A 24,973-nucleotide genomic window follows, 5' to 3' on the forward strand; every position below is an offset into this window, starting at 1 on the left:
CAAAACTATCTCTGTGCCCACAACTTTCATGTGGGAGTGGCAGATTGACTCTCTTGGGACACACCCAAATAATGGGCAGCCCATGGAGGGCAATTTGCTGAGGGCCTCCTGAAATCTGGAGCCAGCCCAATTCACAACCAATTCATGCTTTTGATAAAATGCTGTTGGCAAAAGGTAACAGATCAACCCTCAAATGTCCATCTGTTACAAAAAAATACTTACTCATGGCCTGATCAAGATTCATATTGTTACTCTTCAAGGCCTCTTCTGCTGGCTCTCTCTGCAACAATGAGAAGGTGGACTTGTTCATAACTAACACAATATAGTTTTATAACACTGTATGATTTTATAATGCTGCCTAGGGCTTTCAGCCAAAAGAGAATTCAACTTGTTTTAACAGTGCAGTTTTGAAAGCACATCATTTTGAGCTGTAAATACTTTTGCCAAATTTGGAGTCAGCAAGATTTTCAGCTGAGAGCACTTTAGACCCACTCCCTACTCCTTTGTTACATCTTAGCATGCTGACACTGTCTCTGTGATTTTCTACACCAGCCAAGATTTTACTGTAAACTGTCGAAAAAAAAAGCTTTCTTTGCTCCCATGCCATTAATAGCAGATGAAGCTTTATGCAGTATGAAGATACACATCATCTGCTAGCACAGGAATCAGGGTTGGTGAAAAAGCTGGTAACCTTAAAAGATGTTAGATTTCGGAAACATCACCATTTGGACATCCAGAGTGACTTGAGATCAGGCTCAAGTTCTGAGCCTGGAAGGAAAAATCATAAGGATTCAAACAAGCGCCCCACCTCCCCCAAAACCTTGTATCTAGGAATAATAGTGATCTTTGTCAGTCTTGTTGAAAGAACAAACACATTAAAAATAGGAAAACTTTTTGAAAATTAAAAATACTATTAAAAACTAGCAGCAGTATTCATACCTCAGTCCCTTCTAATGTCTTCTCCCAACCTTCTAGTTCCTTCCTCCCTCTACTACAAATGGAAACTTAAGCAGCTATGTATTACCCATACAGTACTAGCGGCTAGTGCCAACTTTCTTTGCAAACATTAATTCAGAAGAGCCTTATATGTACACAGAAATGCACCCAAAAGTAACCCAAACCTTGCTGCTCAGCTATTTGATTGGGATGCTATTTCTTTACCCAAAGGACTCCACAGCTCAACAAATATGAGACCTCCCTTTTCCCAAATGAGGGAGGGACTTCCTCAAGTCATGCTGAGCACAGTTTCTTACTCATGGCAAGCAGATTTGTAGAGGCCTGTTAATTTTGCTCCTACATTCATGATATGGTTTTTTGCTTCTACATTCATGATATGCTACTTACACATTATTGATAAACCCAAGCACTAGTTTGTATAAACAGGCAATCTATCTATTAGGTATCTAATAGGTATCTAATCTAATCTAATAGGTAATGTATACATTTATTGAATAGAAAGGCAGACAGGCAATAAGATTAAGGGGAAAATTTAAAAAATGACCATCTACTTAATTCTGCATATTTGATTCATCAAAAGATGGAAGGGAGAAAGATATACTATTAGCACCTTGAAAAAAAACACCGAATGAGAGTCCACTCTAAAATATGATGCATTGCTTTTTATGAGAAATATAATTATAACATTGGGACTTCTGTAAAAGCAGCCTAAAAGATGAAGTATTTCAACTGCACGTCTACAGAAACATGATGATATTTATCTACAACAAGGGTGTCCAAAGTTTTTGGCAGTAGGGCCACATCATCTCTCTGACATTGTGTCGGGATAGAGAAATCCCTCTAGGGATAGGGAAATTTCTCTATCCTGCTAAAGTATGGGCAAATGGCTCCTTATCTGAGTATTCTAATCAATCCTTCTGAACGTCGTGCAATCTCCTTGGCAAGATTCAATGTGTTTCCATCCAAGGTCACAGAAGGCAGATATAGGCAAATACCATATAAAGAACGCCTCTGCCCTTGTAATTTGGAAAATGTTGAATCAATCATACACATTCTTTTTTATTGTCCTCGGCACACTAGATCCCGCCACACTTACATGACTCCACTTCTTGGCAAAATGAATGGGCTTTTGGATGAGGCAAAACTGAAGTGTCTCCTAAATGACTGCTCACCAGATGTGCTAGAGGGAGTTTCTAAATTTTTACTTTTGGCGATTTCTAAGCCTTCTTAATGTAATTTGTCAAAAATGTTGATATTTTATGTTGAACTGTAAATGTTTTATTAGTAATTTAGTATCTTAACTCCGTTTTTGATAAACGGGATTAGGACTAATTATGTTTGCTTTTATGATTTCTCTATCTATGCCTAATAAAGGTTTATTCATTCATTCATTCACTGTGTCGGGGGCCGGGGAAAAAAAGAATTTACATTTTAAAATTTGGAAAAATTTACATATGTTTACATAAATGACTATATTAAAGATGAACTTATATGAATGAATGGAGGTCTTGCAATAGCTCAAGGCCTATAAAAGGCCTTGCACAAAGCAAGGCTGGCCTTTCCTTTGCTGCTGCTACTGCATCACAAACGTGAAACAATAAGCAGTGGAGAGAGCCCTCATCCCACAGCTCACACGAGTGGTCAGTCACCCTCACGCTGAGAGCAGTTGCGTTGGGCCAGTGTGGGCTCCAACAAATCTCTGGAGGGCCAGAGACTCATTGGAGAGTGGGGGCTCCCTGAGGGCCGCACTGAGAGGCCTCGAGGGCTGCAAGTGGCCCCAGGGCTGGGGTTTGGGCATCCCGATCTACAATAAAAAGGTCATCTATATCCTCTACACAGAAAGGCAAAGCCACAGGATGCTGGCTATGAATATTACTCACTGGGAAGCCCATGTCTGTAAGTTGTTTTATCAGACGGTTCATGATCCAGGCCTCATCTTGCTTACTAGATGTCTTCATGCCCTGTGTAAATTAAATGGTGGGGAGGGAAAAACATTTTACACCTGCTATTTTCATATTTATAGCCGTGAGACACACTGCCCAAATGAACACAAAGGCTCTCTAAATAAATATGGTCTGTTACTTTAAACATACATTTCTATACATAACTTATAAAACAATACTTAAATCTTGACACTTAAGTACAAAAATATATTTCCTTTCTGCCGAATATAAACAGTGTACACAATTCCCTTACACTCAGGTGAAAAAAATTACTACTGCCCATCTTGTTTCATTAGCCATTGTCAAGAAATAACCTACTTCCAAAACTGATGTAAATCTACTCCCAAACTGAGCAGCATTTTATTCTATTAGCAACTAGACAATTAAAATACAATATGAAGATCCCATCCAAATTATTATAAAATTTGCACCTAAAAATTGAGAATAGCCCAATTCCTTGTTGTACACTGCATTAAAAACAGACTAAACTGGATCACTACTAACTAAAAGGGTTACTTTCAAAATGAACACACAACTATGTATGTCATTTATATCAGACCATAAGAACAAAAGAACATAAGAACAGCCCCACTGGATCAGGCCATAGGCCCATCTAGTCCAGCTTCCTGTATCTCACAGCGGCCCACCAAATGCCCCAGGGAGCACACCAGATAACAAGAGACCTCATCCTGGTGTCCTCCCTTGCATCTGGCATTCTGACATAACCCATTTCTAAAATCAGGAGGTTGCGCATACACATCATGGCTTGTACCCTGTAACGGATTTTTCCTCCAGAAACTTGTCCAATCCCCTTTTAAAGGCGTCTAGGCTAGACGCCAGCACCACATCCTGTGGCAAGGAGTTCCACAGACCGACCACACGCTGAGTAAAGAAATATTTTCTTTTATCTGTCCTAACCCTCCCAACACTCAATTTTAGTGGATGTCCCCTGGTTCTGATATTATGTGAGAGTGTAAAGAGCATCTCCCTATCCACTCTGTCCATTCCCTGCATAATTTTGTATGTCTCAATCATGTCCCCCCCTCAGGCGTCTCTTTTCTAGGCTGAAGAGGCCCAAACGCCGTAGCCTTTCCTCATAAGGAAGGTGCCCCAGCCCCGTAATCATCTTAGTTGCTCTCTTTTGCACCTTTTCCATTTCCACTATGTCTTTTTTGAGATGCGGCGACCAGAACTGGACACAATACTCCAGGTGTGGCCTTACCATAGATTTGTACAACGGCATTATAATAATAGCCGTTTTGTTCTCAATACCCTTCCTAATGATCCCAAGCATAGAATTGGCCTTCTTCACTGCCGCCGCACATTGTCCTGTCCACCACCACCCCAAGATCTCTCTCCTGATCTGTCACAGACAGCTCAGAACCCATCAGCCTATATCTAAAGTTTTGATTTTTTGCCCCAATGTGCATGACCAATTCCTGGATCACTAAGCTAATAGCAGCCCAACATATATAGCAGCTCCCAGGTATTCAGCAGTCCTCTTTTTTCTGCTTGCCATTGGCCTACAGAAATTGGGAAGGGAATGTTGTCAAATCTAACAAGTGACAATACACAGTTGGTCGATTATGTTCAGTTTTGCAGGTTGCACAACTTGATTTATATCAAAGGATATTAACAGTTAATATAAGCACTGCAATATTGAATCATAACATTATACCCTTCAATATAGTTAACATTTCTGGAACAGCCTTAGCAGAACAGAATTCTCAGAACTTACCATAGTCCAATGTTACATCTTAAACCTGCTGATTCACATTTGCATATCTCAGAATGTAATATACAAATCAGGGCTAGTTTAACACTTTTCCTCTCTCAAAATTATTCTAGTTCCAAAATAGAGCAACAACATATACACCAAGTTCAGAGGGAAGGACTCTGAAATGATTTGTCATATTAGGGAAGGTCATGAATCAAGATAAAAGTGAGGGGTGTTCAACATCTCCTGGCCATTACAGAGCCTGATATTCTTTCCCTCAAAGGTAGGACATCTGAGTCAGACTTGAAAATGCCTTACAAATATGTACCGTAGTTAATTCTGCCTCCAGCTACTTACTCGAAGAAGCTATTTTCTACTGAATGGCTTTTATAAAGTGGTGATCCTGGGAGGGTCAGGGGTGGCAAAAGCCCCAGGCACCACATCTGTGCGCCCTGTGGGGGGGGCACCACAGCACCTGCTTCACTGCTCCTGCCCACCCTTTGGAGCTGTTCTGCAGGCAGGTGAAGTCTCATGCTGCATCCCCAGGTGCTTCAAAAGCCTTCTAAGGCCTCCGGAGTGTCCTTAAACGGTACTTCTGGTTTTCCAACAAAAACAGAAGTACTGTTTACTGGCACTTGGGAACATCGAGTGAGGCTCTGTATGGCTGGGTAAGTATCCTGGGGGTGTGTGTGCTGTGAAGGGTGGGCAGCATGTTGCGATCCTGTGCGCCAGGGTGGCACAGGGTCCAGATCAGCAACTACTAGACTAGAAGTCATTCAGCGGGTATTCTACAAATACTTTTTTTTTGGGGGGGGGGGGTAGAGAATCTATCAGAGTCATAGCACAACCAAATGACTCCTAAGCTATCAGCTCCCTAGCAGTCTTCCCACCTACTTGGAAGACATTCTCACATATGAGCAGCTTCAGCAGCTAGGCACAGGGTGTCAACAGCTGAAACCAGCTTCATTCTACAGGATCAGAGAACCCTTGACAGAGTGGCTGCTGAAGTCAAGAATTAAATTACACAAAATATTCTGGACTTATGGGCCCATCCTCAGTGTCTCAACACTCTTGCCACAACAAACAGGACCTTTATAAGGTTAATTGGCTGTGAAAGAGTTAAAACACAGCATCCATCTGAGACCACCTGTTTCTAGGGCAGTCCAGAATAACAAACCTAATAAATACCTCCCTCCTGTAATGGGACTTATAATACCTCTAGAGAACCCAGACAACATGGCAGTCTGCCAAATTGGTCTATGTGTGGATGCTGAATATTGCAATATAATCAAGTTGTGAGAATGTGTATTGTGTGTGCACACAACTTGATTAAGGTAATCACCAACAGGAAGTAATGGAGTTTCTTAGCAGATATGGTATATGAACAGAATCCCCAGTCCACCCTGGTTTCAACACCAGGCATATATAATCAAGGCAGGTGGTGGTAATTAGATCCATCATTACATCTATATTGGTGACTTGCATTATTTCTTAAAATAATTTGATAAAGATGCACACAAGTAAGTGAATACATCTTTTGACTTCCTTTCCTAAAGATTTTTACAACACAGTTTCATTCCTACCTTTTGAAGTCCTTTCTTTGGGGCATTCCCCCAGGAGCTACAAGAGGAATTGCTCTCTTGTGAAGCAGTATTATTCCACATATCTCCTTCTTCATCTTCCCACTGACTTGTACTGAGATTTACTTCATCTCCACCACTGCCCCAGCCTTCTTGCATAGAAGATTTAGAAGCTGTGTAAATAATGGAAGATTTCAGTTAGCCTTCTTATGCTTGCATTTATATCAATCAATACATCTGCAAGCATGCTTACTCATGGTTTTTAAACTTAAGATTTTAAACAAAAGATCAGAGAGCTTGTGCTTGAATTGACAAAAACGGAATGAATTCTAGACGGTGGCCTGTATTTGGGCTTCCACGTCTTAAGGAGAACATCAATTTAAGCTGAAAACAGACTATATGAAAGTGCTGATTAAGTTCCCCATGCTTGCCTTCTCCACCTAAGTCAAGGTTATCAACAGGTACACATGCTTGTGCATGCAAGTACTCACTCACTCACCTGGTTTGCACAGTGCTGGGGCAGCAGCTGGTGCGCTCACTCTTCCATATGTCCCTGCTGACTCAGCAGAGTTATCTCCCCACCCTGTACCACTACTGGGGGGCTTCCCCCATGCTGAAGTGCCATTATCAACTGCAGCAGAGGGAGAGGAAGGTTCTCCCCAAGAAGGTTCAGGCTTTGCATGGACAGCAGGCATCTCTCCCCAGCCTGCTGAAATCAGAAATTAAAACATCATAGTTAGAAGTAATGAAAAAACACAATTATCTTTTCAGACTTTACTTCTAGTGGCAGCATTAAAACAAATGAACAGATTCATTTGATCTCCCTTCTAGAAGGCAAATTCAAGAATCTCTGCAGAACTGTAGGAATCATTTGATAAAGCTATGAATTCTCACATTTTGTGTGTGGATATTTTCAGCATTTGCAAATTTTAGTTACAAAAAAGTGTTATCTGCCACGTCAGAAACAGCATCTACTCAGTAAATTGGATGACAAAATTGTAAGACTCCTGCCTGGCTTGTCCCTGGCATTTGATTGCAGGGAGAAGCAAGAGTTCAGAATAACCTGTGCCTTAACAACAGATCTGTACCAGGAAACTGGAATTGAAGTGAATCTTACACAGAAGTGCATTCAACCACATACCAGTAAAAGACTGGCATGGATCTGATCTACTGTAATAGGCTGCTGTCATTATGATGGACTGTTGTGAATTTTTCCTAAGATAACATGAATTGTTGGGGATGGGGAGCATGAGGAGAAAAGTAATTTATAACTTGAGATGAGATAGACAGAGCTGTCATGCAGGAAATACCTAAACATTTTTTAGAAGGGACCATCCATAGGCAGACTTTGCTTTCAGGGTCATCTTCTTGTTCTTCTGGAGGCTGTGGAATAGCTCACTATTTGAATCATCTGGGTGAGAGCTATTAAATATTTCTTCTAAGCACACCTCTGGCATCATGCTTGAAGCACTCTATAGAATTGTACTCCATCTTTTTATAATTACACTTTGCAAAGGCAGATTTAACTGAAGCACGTAATTTAGCTTTTGTAGCTGTCATTTAAAACAACAAAGTCAGTTTTGTTATTACTTCAAAGAAAGAACTGAAATATAAAAGTCACACTCAGTGACTCTCAGTAGGATGAACAGGACTTCCTGAGGTCAAATGATGACACTGCTGGCTTGGCATAATACATACCCACATGGTTAGCAGATGCAGAAGTTATGCATGCAAAATAACTTGCATAATTCACAGCACAATTTTATGACTGTTTACCTGGAAGTAAATCCAATGAGCATTGGAGCGTAGCCCTAGATGTATGTGCATAGCATTGCAGCCTCATGTATTCACCTTGACAATGGATGGTACAGACCATGATTTGACTGTTTAACACAATGTGCATGTAATCACTTGTTGAGCCAGTTGTCTACTAAGAGGAAAAGAGAATTTTACCACACAATGTGTGATAAAGTTGTCTTCCACACCCACAGAGAATATGTGCCAATGCCTTAGGAATATTTAGGTAAGATAGAGGGAAGATAATGGCTGCAGTTCACATTTGCTACTCATTTTACAGTATCTTGCCTACCAAACTTTATTATTCTTATCCCTATTTATCTTTGTATGGACTGGCTTTCAGCTGATTACACCTATGATGGCCTGAAATGATAGTAAATAAATTTCTGATTTTAAAATCCTGCATCAGAGCAGAAGCAAAGTATCTGTACCACATTTTGTCTTGACCCACCCTATCTTTGTAATTGGCTCGTAAGCAGACAAAGAGGTTGTATCCTAATGACCAATGCTACCTTTCCTAGACTAATTCCTATGGGTCCTTTCAAGAAGGAACTGTTACCATGAGAGGCAAGAAAGCAAGATCAAATGTTATCATGCTGCTGTTTACCAATGCCTTGTACTAATGCAGCATGTCCTGGTGTGGATAAGCCTCAGACAGTGCACATCATTCTACTAATCACCTGGCCAGCAGTCAAGAGGCAGTAGAAAAATCACTTTTACCTTTTAAACAACAACTGTTAATGGCTCTTCAAAATATACACATTTTTTAAAAAGTGTCTAAAAACACAGCATGGACAAAATCAACAAACTCCAGTAAGAGAGAAATTTTCAAAAAGCTGAATCTACTATACAGTAATGGGGAAAACACTGGTAAGACATATTCCTTGTATCCTACTAAATGCCATGCCCTGCTTAACATTATGGCCCAATCCTAACGATAGAAAGCTCCGGCGCAGGGGTGTCCAAAGTTTTTGGCAGGAGGGCCACATCGACTCTCTGACACTGAGTCGGGGGCCAGGGAAAAAAAGAATTAATTTACATTTAAAATTTGAATAAGTTTACATAAGTTTTCATACATGAATATATTAAAGATGAACTTATATGAACGAATGAAGGTCTTGAAGGCCTTGCACAAAGCAAGGCTGGCCCTTCCTTTGCTGCCACTACTGCATCACAGACATTAAACAACAAGCCTTGGAGGCAGCCTTCATCCCACAGCTCACGCAAGAGGTCAAACAGTCGCCCTCACGCTGAGAGCAGTTGCGTTGGACCAGTGTGGGCTCCAACAAATCTCCAGAGGGCCAGAGGCTCTTTGGAGACTGGGGGCTCCCTGAGGGCCGCATTGAGAGGCCTTGAGGGCCGCAAGTGGCCCCAGGGCTGGGGTTTGGGCACCCCTTCTCTGGCGGGATACAAATTCTGCCATAGCTAGCTGCTGCAAAAGTGCCATAAAGTGCTTTGCAGCAGCGCAGGGAGCCAGCATGCCAGCAAGAAGACTACGGCAAAGGAGGTCTGTTGAAGCAGGTAAGACCAGTATTGGGGGGGGGGTTGAAAGGGGTGGGGGGGAGGATGGATGAGGAGAGAGAGATGGGGGAGCAGATTGGACCCAAGGGGGAACTGTATCTGCAGTAGCAGAGGGCCCACTGCATTGAGAGGCATATTGGAATAGAGGAAATTGTATCAGAAAAGAAGCTATAATGTGCTATATTAAAGAACTATATTAAACTTTCTTTAAAGAAAGTTTAAAGAACCTTCCCCCCCCCCCCCACAGCCTTTGCAATTATTCAACCTGAATGCTGCAATCTCCATTGCAACGTGTATGCATTTACTGAGGAAAAAAGTGGGACCATCTTCCCTGGATTCTCTTTAAGTTCAATATCACTAACAATATATACCCATGTATAAGTTATATACCTTGTGTTTTGAGTTGCAAAATACTGGGCAAATTATGACTCATCACAAAGGAATTTATGCCTTGGCCAATTACATGTAATTACATGAAAACAATAATTTGGTGACCAAGACTGTTTCCATCTCAAAACTCGGCCTGAAACTAGACTGAAAGGGATCCAGATAATCCACTACATCCAAGACCCATGATATCCATGCCACTACCTACTCGACTACTTTGCCCAGAAACAAGATGTTTAAGACTGGTCAGTAGGTGTCCAGCACTGCTGAATCCAGGGAAGGCTTAAGAACATAAGAACATAAGAACAGCCCCACTGGATCAGGCCATAGGCCCATCTAGTCCAGCTTCCTGTATCTCACAGCGGCCCACCAAATGCCCCAGGGAGCACACCAGATAACAAGAGACCTCATCCTGGTGCCCTCCCTTGCATCTGGCATTCTGACATAACCCATTTCTAAAAGGAGGAGTGCACCACTGCCCACTTCAGAGAGCAATAGCACCCCTTCTATCAAAGAAGAATTAACCAACCTCCCTGTCCACTTGGCCAGCCCCTTCTGGACAGATCTAATGCGCCAAGCTGTGCAAGGGACAAGCAGGCAAGCAGATGGTCTCACATTCTAAAGGAGTTTGTACACAACCTGAGGCTGTACAAGCCGAAAAGAATCCCACAAAACTGGACAAGCAGAAACCAAGAGGACATCATCAGATGATGTTACTGTGGCATCCAAGTTGTGACTAATGTGAGCAATTTTATCTAGAAAGTGTTTTGCAAACATGTCACAGTGGATGACTATGTGTTCCTCCTGATTTATTGGAGCGGCCTGATGTGGTAGGCCTTGTACAACATGGAACGGTTCCACTGGATGGCTCCCTGCAGATGCAAAGGTAGCAGAGAAGAAAGTTCGCTGCTATCACCCCACAGAATGGAGCTCTATAATGAGCTCTATTCTCAGTCTGGTCAGACTCAGCATGAGTTTTCTGCCACCGTCACTTGAAACGTTTACCCTGCTGCATCATCATTCGCAGCTCCTCAGTAAACCAAGGAGCCACTCTGAGTCTGCGATGTGGCAGAGGTAGCTTAGGAGCAATCTCATCCACTGCCTTGGACATTTCCTCATAACAGAGGTCAACCAGGGCTTCAGATGAGTCAGTAGCCTTGACAGCTGGAAAATCCCCTGAGCCCTCAGGAAACCTTCAGAATTCATTAGCCTCCGGGGGAGGACCATGCAATGCGGTCCCCTACCTCTGTAGAGGTAATAAGTTGAAACAAGCCTAAATGTTACCAGGAAGTGATCTGTCAATGTCAATGGAGTGATCTTAATCTCCTCCATGTCCAGATCACTACCTTCCTGCCCAGCTGCAAACACCAGGTGCAACACATGTCCTGCCTTGTGTGTTGGGGTCAGGAACTTTAAGGACAGCCCCTGGTTGCCATGGTGGTCATGAAATCCTGAGCTGCACCAACCTCAGGGGCCTCGGCAGGAACACTGAAGTCCCCCAGCACTAGTATGTGGGGAGACTCCAATGCTATGCCTGAGATCAACCCTGTCAGCTCAGGCAGGGATACTGTTGGGAAGTAAGGTGGGTGGCACACCAACAGAATCCCAATCCTGTCTGGTCCTCTCAACACAACATGCAGGCAATCAAACCCAGTGAATTGCTGAACAGGACACCTGGTAAGGGAGATGGATTCACAATAGACCATTGCAGCTCCCTCTCCCTGTCCATGCAATCACCATGATGACAGGGAGAGGGAGTTGCAATGGTCTACTGCTGTGATTTTCAAACTCTCCAGGAGTTTGAAAACCGCAGTAAGTCCTTGCAGGAAAATGAGGCAGCGGGGGCGGGGGAAAGGCATCGACATGATCCCCAGCCTTCCAAAAGTGAAAGTGGAACCTCAAAAACCCCAGCCTTCCAAAAGTGAAAGTGGAACGATCACTTTCACTTTTAGAACATAGGGGAGCCCTGCAGACGCTCGCGCAGGGCTCCCCGCATCCCAGGAAGGCTGCTGCAGGGATTGGTGAGTGCATTCAAGTCCCTGCAGCCCCCCTTAGCAATGTGATCCTAGGGATCCCGGGCTGGGCAGCCCTACATGGGCTTCCTAGTTTTGTGTCAGCTATATAGCTGTCGTGAATCTGAGAAGCCCCATGAGATGGTTGAGCTTTACTTGGAGAAAGGGGAAAAAATCCCCTCCAGGCCAAGGAGGCCTCCAGATCCCTCCTAAACTGCACAGGTTGCAGCTAAGCCATGCGGCCCAGCTGCAACAGTGCAGCTTAGAACTGGTATGCCCCTTAGTTATATCCATTCTAAGAGAAGGATTCAATGTTCCTAGCCTATCACCAAAGCCATTTCATAACCTGGACATTCTTTACACTTTTTGCACTTCTCTGAGCCTTTAGTGGAAGAAATTGGTATCATATGAGGGTCGCCCAGAAAGTAATGCACCACATTTTTTTTCTCAGCCTACAGTAATGGTACGAATGCGAAACTTTAAATATACATTATTTGAATTTTCAGGAGTGCGCACACAAATTTTTGGTTTCTTCAGACAGATAGCGTAGCTGCAGCAGTGTTTCAAAATGGCGTCTGTAAGTGATGTACGTTACAAGTAGCGTGTCGTCATTGAATTTCTTACTGCGGAGAAAGAAACTGTTGGGAACATTCACAAACGTTTGTGTACAGTTTATGGAGAATCTGCAGTCGACAGAAGTATGGTTAGTCATTGGGCACAGAGGGTGAGGCCATTATAAGGTGGTTCGGCAGAGCTCCAAGATTTGCAGCGTTCGGGGCGGCCATCCACGGCTGTCACACCTGACAAGACGCAGCTTGCTGATGTGCTCATTCGCGAGGACCGATGCATAACGACTAGGCAGTTGGTGCTGAAGCTGTCAATCAGCAAAGGAAGCGTGGATGCAATCATTCGTGCTCTTGATTACTTAAAAGTGTGTGCACGACGGGTTCCGCACTGTCTTACGGTGGACCACAAATCTCTCAGAAAAAACATTTCTTCTGAGTTGCTGAAACGTTTTGAAGATGAGGGGGAAGCGTTCTTGCCCAGGATTGTGACAGGTGATGAAACCTGGGTTCACCATTTTGAGCCCGAAAAAAAACGACAGTCGATGGAATGGCGTCATCCTCAATCTCCACAGAAGAAAAAATTCAAAGCAACTGCTTCCGCTGGTAAGGTCATGATCACTGTGTTTTGGGACTGTGAGGGCGTCATACTCATTGATGTGATGCCAAGAGGCAGCACCATTAATTCTGAAGCTTATGTGAAGACATTAACCAAACTCAAGAAGCGCTTCCAGCGACTTCGGCGCCATAACAACCCAGGTGAATGTTTGATTCAACATGATAACGCTCGGCCTCACACAAGTTTGAGGACTTCGGAACACAGCACTAAACAGGGTTGGACTGTGTTACCCCATCTACCCTACAGCCCTGACCTAGCTCCCTCAGACTTCCACTTGTTTGGGTCATTAAAGGATGCCATTCGCGGAAGACATTTTGAGGATGACGAAGAGGTGATTTGCACAGTGCAGAAATGGCTTCGTGACCAGAACAAGGAGTGGTACCGACAGGGCATACATGCCCTTGTGTCTCGCTGGAGGAAGGCCATAGAACTGGACGGAGATTACGTGGAAAAATAGGGAGTGTAGAAGAAACATCATTCTTTCTTGTGCGTAAGTTTCATTGTGTTCAATAAATAATTGTTGAAGAAAAAAAATGTGGTGCATTACTTTCTGGGCAACCCTCGTATAAGTGTTTTCAAAATATGTATGTTCTGCAGATTTATCTAACTGCATATCAGCATTGTTTATTCTTTGCTTGTCATTCCTTAGGTATGAAATTTTGATCTGGCAACTTTAACATAGGCTGTGGTTCTAAGCATCCATATATCAGAATAAGCTCCATTGTAATCAGAGGCTCTTACTTCTGGGTAAACATGTTTACAATTGTGCTATTTGTTTTTTGCGTCTGCCTTACATGTGTTGTTCAATTTTAGATGGAAAGCAAAATAACAAATACTAATGCAAATGATCATTTGGGTCACTACTTTTTATATTTCATTCATATTAGATGAAAATACCACTTTCCAAGAAGGTGCATATGTAGCTTGAAGATAAACAAATATTGCCTGCATTATACTTATTAGAAATTTATTTTCAGAATGTACCAGTTTTAGTTTTGAAAAACTAAAATTTATATCTTACCTGGACCAAGCAGTGGGGACCGGTTTGACTGGGCACTTGACTGGTGCGGTGGCTGGGGTTCAGCCATGTTCGCGTTGATAATGGTAGTGGTGGTGGTGGTGGTGGTGGTACTACTCTGGATTACAGGATTGTTTCTATCCCACATATTTACAGTCTTGTTGTTGTTGTAATTTGGGTCACCCCAAGCTGAGGTACCATCATCAATCTCCATCTTGCGCCGAATGGATGGTGGAGAGGGCTCTTCCCACCCAGTTGCTTCACTACTGTCCTTCTGTTTGGCTGGCACTGGTCCACCAACCCATCCTGATCCAGTCTGTTTAACAGAAGAAGCTCCTCCCCAATTACTCACATTGTTGTCCTGGGATTTAGAAGCCCAGTTCTGTTGGGGACCAGGTTTTAAAGATTCCCCCCAGCTTGTACCTGTATTAGCCTTGCTGTTTGTGCCATTTCCCCATCCACTGGTCCCAGAACGCGTAGTATCGTTCCAACCAGACCCTGATCTACTGTCAGCATCCCATCCAGACCCATTCTTTTTCCCCTCTCCCAAATGTCCAGGGACAGATGAGGAATCAACCCAATCTCCACCCCCTGAAGTCCAGCCTGGATTTGATTTCTGTCCATCTCCCCAGTTTTGAGATTTGGGTTTCTGAGGTTCACCCCAAGTAGGTGACTTGTCCTCCTGATTTGCGGTCCCACTCCAAGTGTGGCCACTTTTGGCAGCAGCAGCATTATTGACAGCAGTAGAACTTGCCGGTTCTCCCCATCCCCCAGGGCCATTTGGCGCTTTGTTATTGTTGTCGCCCCAACCTGTATTAGTTGGAACTGTTGCAGGTGGTGAGCTGATCCACCCAGATACTGAAGAGGTATTTGTACTGTTCATGATGGACCCATCATTCTTGCCCCCCGAGTTTGAAGGCTGAGTAGCTGCACAACCCCAGGCCTCAGTTCCATTGTCATTCTTTCGTTCAGACCTTGGGGATTCTTCAAATTCCCAGGCAGTGTTTTGCTTTACAGGAGTCTGCCCCCATCCAGTGTTGGACAGTACCCTTGGGTCAAGGTCATTCCTTGGCAACTGGACTTGCCCTTGGTCTATCATCCCCTTGTCTCTTCTTCGACCCTCTCCAGATCCTTCTCTTCCAGTACTGCCTTCATTCTGACTCCCGTTGCTATCATTACTTCCTTCACTACCTGCATTGCCAGATGCTGCAGCTTTGGCCCAAGAGTTTATTTGTTCATTGCCCTGCTGCATAGCAGGATTCTGGCTGGTAACACTAGAGCTGTCCCACCCTGTTGATCCTTTCCCATTGATGTCATTATTGGAATGCTGGTTTGGGGGCTTGCTCCATTCACCATTAACACCATTACTGGTGCTGCGGCTTGGGTGGCCCCAAGCACCAGAATGCATATTACCAACACTACTGTTGCCACTGCCCCTGCCCCATGCCAAGACCCCAGGACCAGCAGGAGGTCCTGAATCCCATGCACTTGTTCCGTTTCCTTCCTTTTGCACAGCACTGCTGGATCCATTTTGTTTAGCACTTAATGCTGAGTTCACAGTGTCTCCATTCCCCTGACTGAACCCAGAATTGCTATTTCCTGTGGCAGGATTACCTGGGGATATCCCCCACACTGAATTGCCCATTCCTTCACCACTTCCCCCACTGACTTGAGAAACAGATGTCCCATTAGCACCAGGAAGGCTTTGCAGGTGGGGCGGGATGATGGCCCCCATGCCAACAGCCATGCCCCAGTTCGGCAGTCCATTTGTCTGCATTGCATTGATAGGGTTTGGTGAAGAGTTCAAGGGGTTAGCGTTATTTGGTCCATCAGTGTTAAGGTTCTGAGGTTGTACGCTGAAAGACACATTCTGAGAAGTGGACGTTTGTGGTTCTGTGCTCTCTTGCGGCAGCAAGTTTCCCCAAGCACCTAAGGTGCCTGTTGGGTTCCCGTTCTGGTTGCCCATGTTCTGACCTATGGCACTGACTGGACTGCAAATACTGGAAGGGTTGCCTGCTCCCACAGTTCCTTCATGTCCGAGTACAGGCCAGGCAGCTGGATTGGCATTGGGGTTAAGGTTAAGATTAATGCCAGCATTTGAGTTGGAAGCACCCCAGCAATTCTGACTTCTACCATCTCCAATCATGTTGTCCATCTTTCCATCCCCACCACTGGCAGAGCAATGAGCTAAGCCAGAGTTGGAACCTGTGGCAACACCCCATACTCTGGCTGAGTTTCCATTACCGTTTGCTCCACCAGCTCCAAGGGCACTCTGGTTAGAAGTGCTTTGGATGAGTGCTCCATTGGCGCCATTATTGCCATTAGGTTTCTTTGTATGTCCAGTGAAGTTGCCTTGGGCACTCCCTGTAGCCATGCTACTGTTCTCTGAGCCACAGTTGGAGGCAGAGTCAGTGTCTGTAGTACATTCTGAGGCAGACTCAGTCTCAGTTCCTGTAATGGAAGGCCACGCTTCCTTGTCAGTCCTGTCTATTATCACTTTATCCCAGCTGCAATTGGCTTCACTTCGGAAAGAGGGCTGCTGTCCCCAGTGAGTATTCTCATAATGGTCTCCCAATCCGCTGTGACCAAGGTCTGAAAAATTAAACATGATGCAAATTAGTCAAGTACTTGGACTTGATTGCCATGTTCACATTCCTTAAGACACCCCCTCCCTTTGCTAGAGTTTTGTATGCCGATATGCATCTGGGGGGAAAAATCCAACCCACTCTAAGCCCTAGGGATGAAGTGGCTTACAAATACAAACTCTTCTAAAAATATAATAATATATTTCAAATTCTAATCTCTGTGAAACTACAGAAGCTCCCCTATTTACAAACACAGTAGGTTCCAGGTTCTGTTCCTAGGTCTAAGATATTTTGTTCAGAAGTTCAACGGCACCTGGGTGGGCAATAAAACTGGAGCTAGGCTAAGGAAGCCATTCAACAACACTGAAAATAGTGATCACATTGCTATAGCAACAGGGAGGCTAAATACATGGATTCCTGGGGATGGAAGGGAGAGAGAATGAAGGGAGTCAATAGGGTTCAAAGGACTTGCAGCTGGTTCATGAGGAGGACGTGGGAGCTAGGAGCTGAGGGCTTTAGGACCTCACAATTCTCCTGGAGATGGAAGCTCTAACCAACTGCATCTGTATCTCGAATGTTTGTAACTTGAAAGTAGGGGAGCTTTGGTATATGCAAGTATATGCTTTGGTACTTTCTCTATGCAAGCTGAGAAAGGTTTCACATACAACCAAAAGTACTGTATCTCTTATGAGGCTCCATTAATAGGATCAGGTTTGATAAATGTTATTGTGGGGTATACAAGCTCATATATCTTCCTATGTGTCACAGAAATTTTAAAGTTATGATAAATCAGCGCTATTTCAGAACAGAACAAAAGGCAACTGTATTGTTGGCATAACAGTGATACTTAATGCAGACAGCAAACAAATTATATGAACACACAACATACTTTAAGGAGGAACTAAAATATAGATTTTTAAATAGTCTATAAAAGCAATCTAGTCTATTATCCTGTCAACATAGAAGAGTAGGTGGGGACTTAGAGCTATTCATGTCTTCTATGAATTTGGAAACGTAAGTTTTCATCAAAGGGACTGACTTCTAACCTGGAAATACATCCCACCTTACACACAACACCAGAATATCGTATCATTTCAAGTTACATTTTTTGCCACAATGAAATGAAACTAAAGAAATATTTTAGAAAGTACTGTAAATAAAACCTTTGAGGAGATGTTTGATCTATGCATACAAACTGTCATTCTAGCACCACATTCTAAATGTGGTGTTAAAACACAGCGCTGGAGCAAGGGGGTAAGTGTATTCTCGCTGCAATTTCTACATACTAGTCTGTTTTTATGCCAATAAAGGTTTAAAATGTAAACATAAACACTAGTCTGTTGCACAGCACAGGACTAACCTGGGTTCCCATACTGGGAGAAAAGTGCGATAAAAATTCAGGAAATAAAATTTAAAAAAAACCAGATTGACAATAGAAGATTTAATAGAGAAAATCATGTTCAAATAGCTTCAGAACCTACACATACACTGAATCTAAAATATGGGTGCTTTTTTTAAAGATAACTAAAACAGTATCTAATAATTCAAATCACTAGTATTCTGTACTGCAATACTTGTTATATATAAATAGCATATTCTTTTACTGTATGGCTTGGAGCTTAAAGAAAAATATACTAGAATGATGGGCCAAATATCATATGAAAGGCTGGGTTTTCTAAGAATTCAAGCAGTTGCTACACCTTTCCTCAAGTCCAGATACACTGTAAGACACTTGCCAAAACATTTAATGCTCTGGATTTCAGCAATTTGAGCTCCTTAAGGCTAATTGGACAAAAATCCAGGAGTCTAAACAACAGTAAGCTTTCTCCCCAATGTAAGTAGTTATCAGTATCGTCACTGACCATTTCAATGGAAGTTCAACTTTGTTCTTATAATCACTGTTTTAAATTAGCAATTAAGGTTTATCAGATGCTGACATCCAAAACAAACTGAAAACGTAGTCTTGTTGAAAATAAAAATTTGGACATTCATTTTAGTCAATAATGTGCAGCATGGAGTCCAAAACATGTATGTTCGAAGGGAATGGGTTAAGTCTGTCAAGATTAACACAATTAACAGGCACTATTTCATCAGCACTTATATATGGGGATCAGAATGAATTTGAAAACTGTTATCAAACTGCATCCAAGAAACCAACTTGTTTCTATTTGTTTCTTTCAGGGTACTAACTGAAATCCTCTTTGTGTGTTCTGAATTCCTGACTGTATAAATGTTTAAGTGGAAATCTGTATGTAAGTTTGATCTAAGAACACTGAACTGCAAAAATGCTGAAGCTGCCAGGCTGTGCCAAAAAGGCATATGCAAATGTGAAAGAGTTAAAAGTGAACACTGAATAAAAGAGTTTTATTTACAGGCAAAATCAAATTTGGATAACGTAAGTGGAAAAGCCTCTTACTCTTTTAATTTTCTACACTAGAGCATGCATGAAGTATGCTCCCTCTGATGAAGGAAGCTTTAAAGCATCCAGAAAAAAAACAAAACCTGAGCAGTATAAAAAAGAGCATTCTTCATTATTAGACACTGAGTGCTTTATGAAATACTAACACTCCAAAACCAAACAGTAGTAGATAATGACAAATAATAACTTCATTTTTCTGCCCAGTGCAGCATATCTTTAGCAAACAGCTCTTTCTCTGAGGACGCCATTTTATCAAACCTGAAAGGCAGCCAAAAGCTTAGGACGCTGTGCTGCTGCTGCTGCTGTCTCTGAAACATTATGTAATAAACTGATTTAACAGAAGCAGATGCTATTTGCTTTCTCCTCTTGCTGTTCTAAAGGGGCCAACAAGTAATGAAATACCTGAGGAAAGGTGACGCCCAACCATCATAGGAGACGCTACATTGTGTGCAGAGCTGTCTCCCCTCTTGCATCTAGGTTCGCCTGGGCTCTCAGCTTCAATATGTCGGCTGTGTACAGAGTGAGCCTCATCCTGTAGAGCTGCCAAGAAAATCGCTCAGTGCAAGTGTGCGCCCAGACAACCTGCAAGCTCACTCAGGCCTTAGCTGTGCTGGCTTTGGAAATGCCCTTTCCACACAGGGAGACTCCTCCACCCTCCTACCCCCACCTCCGGCAGCACACAGTCCCCTTAACTCTGGATAAGGTATCAACAGATGAGGATTTTAAAGCTTTGATTATCTAATTGCAGCTGACACTAAACCGATCTTCCTTCCTCTTTAAATTCTTTCAACTGTCACAAAACATTTTCACTTCGGGACCTAGCCACAATTAGCACGGTGGCTGCTTTCTTCTGGTTTTTGAAAGTCAGCCAAAAGAACAGCCGCATATTGCAGATTGGCTGCATGCAAATAAATTCCTGCCTCCTTCATGTTTCCATCCTCCTCTTTCCATCTCTGATAGCAGTGCTACACACTTGGCATACCAGCAAGAGCTACAATATTGGGGATGATCCTTATATGGAACCTGGCGAGCTACCAGGTGCTTAATTACTTCTCTCCCTCTAATGAGAAAATGAAAAACATGCAAATCTATTAAAAACCACAGCCTTTGTTTATGAATATGCAGAATTCCCCCCCCCCGGCTCTCAGTATTCCCAAGCAAGTTACAGTGGAGAGAAAATTCTTTAATTGATGATTAAATTTCAATCTCAGCATTCCCAGGTTGTGTATACACAATGCAATTTTTAGTTCAAAAGTTGTAAATGGCAGTTTTTCAAACCAGTCAGGTTGCACTCTATGAGGATTTCAAACCCACAACTGACAGGGATAGCAAAATGATCACTTGACCTATCATTGAACTAGCACTTTACTGCAGATTTAGAACTAAGTGGCAGCACTAGAAATGCTCTTAGCACTTTAGGATAGGGCTGGTGTGCATGTGTGTATGTGTGCAAGTGCTGGAGAAATATATACATGTGCTGGTGAAAAACCATCTACTTTACAACAGCATGAAAAAGGCAGGCAGGCCACTCTAAAGGAACAAGTTCAAGGGGGGGGGGTTCATTAGTAGCTGTCTTTTTGTTGAAACAAAGTTCTATGACTCCTTATTTACTGTGGATTACAGTTTTGTAGGCAATGGCCACTGCAGCCAGCAATAAGATTTGGAAGTACTAGATTGGTTGTCTCTGATAGAATTTAACATCCTCTATGCTTTGTTATCTCAAGGAGGCATGGGACATCTATTCCTAAACATAACCAAAGTACAGCTTGAGCCTACTTATCCATGGATTTTTCATCCGCAGGTTTGGCTCAATGCAAGTCCTCTGGACCCCAGCTGAACCACATTCAGCCCAACCTGAAGCCTCTGGAGGTGACCAGAGCTGTGTTCCGGTCGTGTCTGGCAACTCTTCTGAGGTCCGTGGCAGCCTCCAAAGGTCTCAGAATGGCCTCCAAAGGCCCTAAAAGGGCACTTCCAGTTTTCAGTCGGATAATGAGGGTCCATGTGTAATATAAATTAGTTTGTTACAACAGATACTACAGGGGCAGGATCAGATGCAATTAAAGAAGGAAAAGGTGAACATGCACCTAAGCTGCATTGTGGTCATTAAAAATATTCATATACTGTACTGCTTCTCAACAAAAACGTTCATGTGTAATCATAGCCCTTCAATCATGAGCAGCTACAACGCTTGAATTACATAGAACTGCACATTCTTAGAGTGTCAGCTTTGATTTTAAAAAAGCAAGTTTCTGGCTCATAAAAGTAAACAATTGGCTTGAAACTACATGGGCAATGGTAGTGAAAACTCAGAAGCCAGAGCAGGAACAAGGAAGGATTTCCACAGTGGTTTGGACTTCAAATGTCCTGCAGTTGTCAGTGAACAAGGATTCCACAGTACACAGTGGTTTGTCCCTCTGCATGATTGCCAGAAGCAGAATAAACTAGGCAAAAGCCAATATGAAAAGGTGCTTAATTGACTGGCAGCACACTCTTAGCTAGTGTGTAAGCTGGCACAATGCATGCTGTATTGGTGCTGGCCATTGCAAAAGTGCCAAGAAACACTTTGTGATGACATAGCAGTTTGGTGTGCTGGGGGGATACACGTGATAGCCTGTACATGCTGGCATAAAAAGTAGTGTGCAACTGATGCAACTGGTGCAGGGGAAGGGCGGGGGGGGGCTGGGGGGGAAGGGTGGTAACAGGGGCAGGGGTGGGCAGATTGGGTCTGAAAGGAGGACAGATAGGATGGGGTGTGTGCCAGCACATTCAATCAATCTCCATTCCAGGCCACTGATACAGGGCAACATGGACTTGTGCCAGCAACTGAGCTAGCGCAGGTTTGAGTTGCCCCAATGTGCTTGCTGGGGCATACCCTGGGGCAAGGGGACAAAGTTAACACAAGAAGATCTCCTGCCTGTTAAATTCCCCCACAGGATGCAGCACAAGCATGCCAGTGCCACTACATTGGCATGGGGGAATTTGTTCTGGATTGGGCTGTATATAGACTGCAGGATTCAACTCTTGAATCTATATCAGTTTAATAACTCTCTGTGGCCAGAACCACTAAAGGAAAAATTCATTTTTGGTCTATCAGGCCACGTGCACAAAAAGGATAAAAAAATTTTTACAGTGGAAATACGAAAGGAAGGGGAGCTTCCTTTCCTCAATATACTAGTAATCAGAAATAAAGATGGTACCCCTGGGTTGTAGCTCTTTAGGAAACCCACACATATGGACTGTTACTTACATTTTGCTTCCAACCATCATCTTAAGCAAAAAAGGGGCTTATTAATACACTAATAAAAAAGCCTGAAAGAATCTCAGACCCTCAATATCTGCATCAAGAACTGGACCACAACAAGATGGTGTTAGAACAAAATGGATACCCGCAGGGAATGACTGACATAGCACCTTGGTCCCCAGAAAGGGTAGTATTCCCCAAGTGGAAGAACAAAGGGGACACAAGATGAGGGTCATTCTACCATACATCCAAGGTGTAACTGACCACATGAGTAAGATTCTGGGATGAGTAGACATTGAATTGGGGTTTAAACCAACTAGAAAAGTCTAGCAATGTCTGCACTCTGTGAAAGACCCCAGACAACCATGGAAGACACTGGGTGTCTACAGGATCCCGGGTGAGTGTGGCAAGGTTTACATCAGTACCACTAAGAGGTCGGTCAACACTAGAATCAAAGAACAGCAAATATTTTGTAGCCTGGGATAGGCTGAGAAGTCAGCAGCAACTGAGCATACTTGGAGTACAGGACATCTAATCAGCTTTGACCAGACACAAGTCTTGGTGAGGGAACAGCAACACCAAGCACAGATTTATACAGAGGCCATCGAAACATATAAACATCGTAACCACATGAACAGAAAAGAGGAAACACTCAGACTTACTAGTGCCTGGATGCCGGTGCTCAACAATACCAAGATCTTAAGATTTAGTAAGAAGCAGGCTGAAGGAATGGGTGCCTTTAAGAAGGCTGACATTTGATAACCTGGACTGTTCGTCCTTACATTCAGATGGAAGTTCAACTTGAGCTGGAGACATATACCTATGCTTGGGCCTTTTCAGTTTCTTGGCTAGGATATTGTATTGGCAACCTTCGGTCTCAAAAGACTATGGTATCGCGCTCTGAAAGGTGGTTCTGGCACAGCGTCTAGTGTGGCTGAAAAGGCCAATCCGGGAGTGACAATCCCTTCCACACCGGGAGCAAGTGCAGTCTGTCCCTGGTCTGTCTCCCTGGCTATGGGCCTTCCTTCTTTGCCTCTTCGCCTCAGACTGTTGGCAAAGTGTCTCTTCAAACTGGGAAAGGCCATGCTGCACAGCCTGCCTCCAAGCGGGCCGCTCAGAGGCCAGGGTTTCCCACTTGTTGAGGTTTCCCACTTGGCTAGGATACCTGCTCAGTTTTAGACTATCAGGCAGGAGATATATTTTGACCTTTTAAGTGGCAGCATAGTTTATTTCTGCTCCCATGAGAAGGCCTCACATAGTTGGGGGTGAAACATTGGGAAAACATTTTTAGCCTTTTTGTTCATGTGGTCTGATAGCCCAAAAATGAATTTTTCCTTTATATCAATTTGGATTACTTTCTTTACTAGTTTAATGTGCTATTAATGTTTTGTAACAACTGCTTAATATTGAACAAGCATTAGGTTATATGAGGTAGTAAAATTAATTCTGCCCTCATAACATATGTCTGACTTCCTTTTCAAATTCTAAGGTGCTCAGAACCAAGGAACAGTAATCAGGGGTGGAAGGGGACATTTAAGATTACCTTCCCTGCCAGAACTTATGACTGGATTCTTATCTCAGAATTACTTGTACTGTATATTTTGTTAAGTTGTTGCCCTTTAAGAGTCAGAAGTATTTAAAATGTGTTCCAAACTACTTCAAATGCTCATGGCCATACTAGATAAGAGTTATATTTGAGGGATAAGTTGGGGGATCTAGCCAATGCTGGAAGAATCTCAAGAACCTGGTGATCTATGTACCTATGCACCTATAAATTTTAAAACAATTTTTCCAGCATTGCCCAGGTCAGCCAAATAAAAATAGGACACGGGAACCCACAAATGTGATGCCAGCACCTAGGAATTCAAACCAGTTTTATGGTGGTGCATCCAGTAACCTCCTCAACACTAGATACTGAAAAGGAGCAGTGATTACTGCATCCATTTACTACAACTATTTGACACGTTAAAGCTCTGCTTTTCTTTAGCAAATATTTTCTCTATTTTGTTACAAGTATTGAGCCTGAGGCTCTCTCTACTTTCTCAGTTATCCGGCACCTGCTGAGCACTCTAAAGCAAATATATGCAGTGCCTGACAATGCTAGAGATTTTTACTAAGCAGCTTAATACTGTTTTTGACTCTTGTTTTAGACCTATGCCAAAAGACAAACAGATTCGCCTTTAAAACTTCACTACTGTTACAAGTTAAAATTACAATAATCACACAACTGTACTACGACTATATTATTCTGTACTACAACTATATCATTTCCACCATAATGCTGTTTACCTCTAACAGCCTTTAGAATTGTCAAGCTGGTATATGACTGGTAGATTATATCTATAAAATGTGAATCAAAGCCATGAACAATTTTAAATATTTCTCAAAAGTCATATCTCTGCTTAGAAATTCATTTACGCCTGGAATTATCATTCAAAATCCTTAAGTTGTTTTGCCATATAGGCATCGCCTCACAGTGAAGAGCTGTTATGTCATAAACATCCAAGAGGAAGATTAGGACTTCAAGTGGGACATAAGCAGCAGGAAGAGCAGGCTGACTTCCAACCCAGTCAAAACCGATTAGCCATGCTAAAAATATATAAAAACTCCATTG

At 42.9% G+C, this 24,973-nt stretch overlaps 1 protein-coding gene across 5 annotated transcripts in view; it reads right to left on the reverse strand.

Annotated features, from left to right (window-relative positions):
- TNRC6C (trinucleotide repeat containing adaptor 6C) overlaps positions 1-24,973 on the reverse strand; it is a 159,727-nt gene that overhangs the window by 41,851 nt on the left and 92,903 nt on the right. For 2 of the 5 annotated variants that reach the window (XM_066613468.1, XM_066613466.1), the window contains exons 1-6: positions 19,521-19,611; positions 14,118-16,706; positions 6,697-6,906; positions 6,201-6,370; positions 2,838-2,918; positions 223-280 (exon numbers count right to left, since the gene is read on the reverse strand). In XM_066613468.1, coding sequence (XP_066469565.1) covers positions 223-280; positions 2,838-2,918; positions 6,201-6,370; positions 6,697-6,906; positions 14,118-16,706; positions 19,521-19,548 — 3,136 coding nt within the window. In that variant the 5' untranslated portion in view covers positions 19,549-19,611. Of the gene's footprint in view, positions 1-222; positions 281-2,837; positions 2,919-6,200; positions 6,371-6,696; positions 6,907-14,117; positions 16,707-19,520; positions 19,612-24,973 lie in introns of those variants that run through there. The other 3 variants (XM_066613470.1, XM_066613469.1, XM_066613467.1) reach the window with 2 other exon arrangements.

Source organism: Tiliqua scincoides, chromosome 2, assembly GCF_035046505.1.
Source record: "Tiliqua scincoides isolate rTilSci1 chromosome 2, rTilSci1.hap2, whole genome shotgun sequence".
NCBI classification, from domain to species: Eukaryota; Metazoa; Chordata; class Lepidosauria; order Squamata; family Scincidae; genus Tiliqua; species Tiliqua scincoides.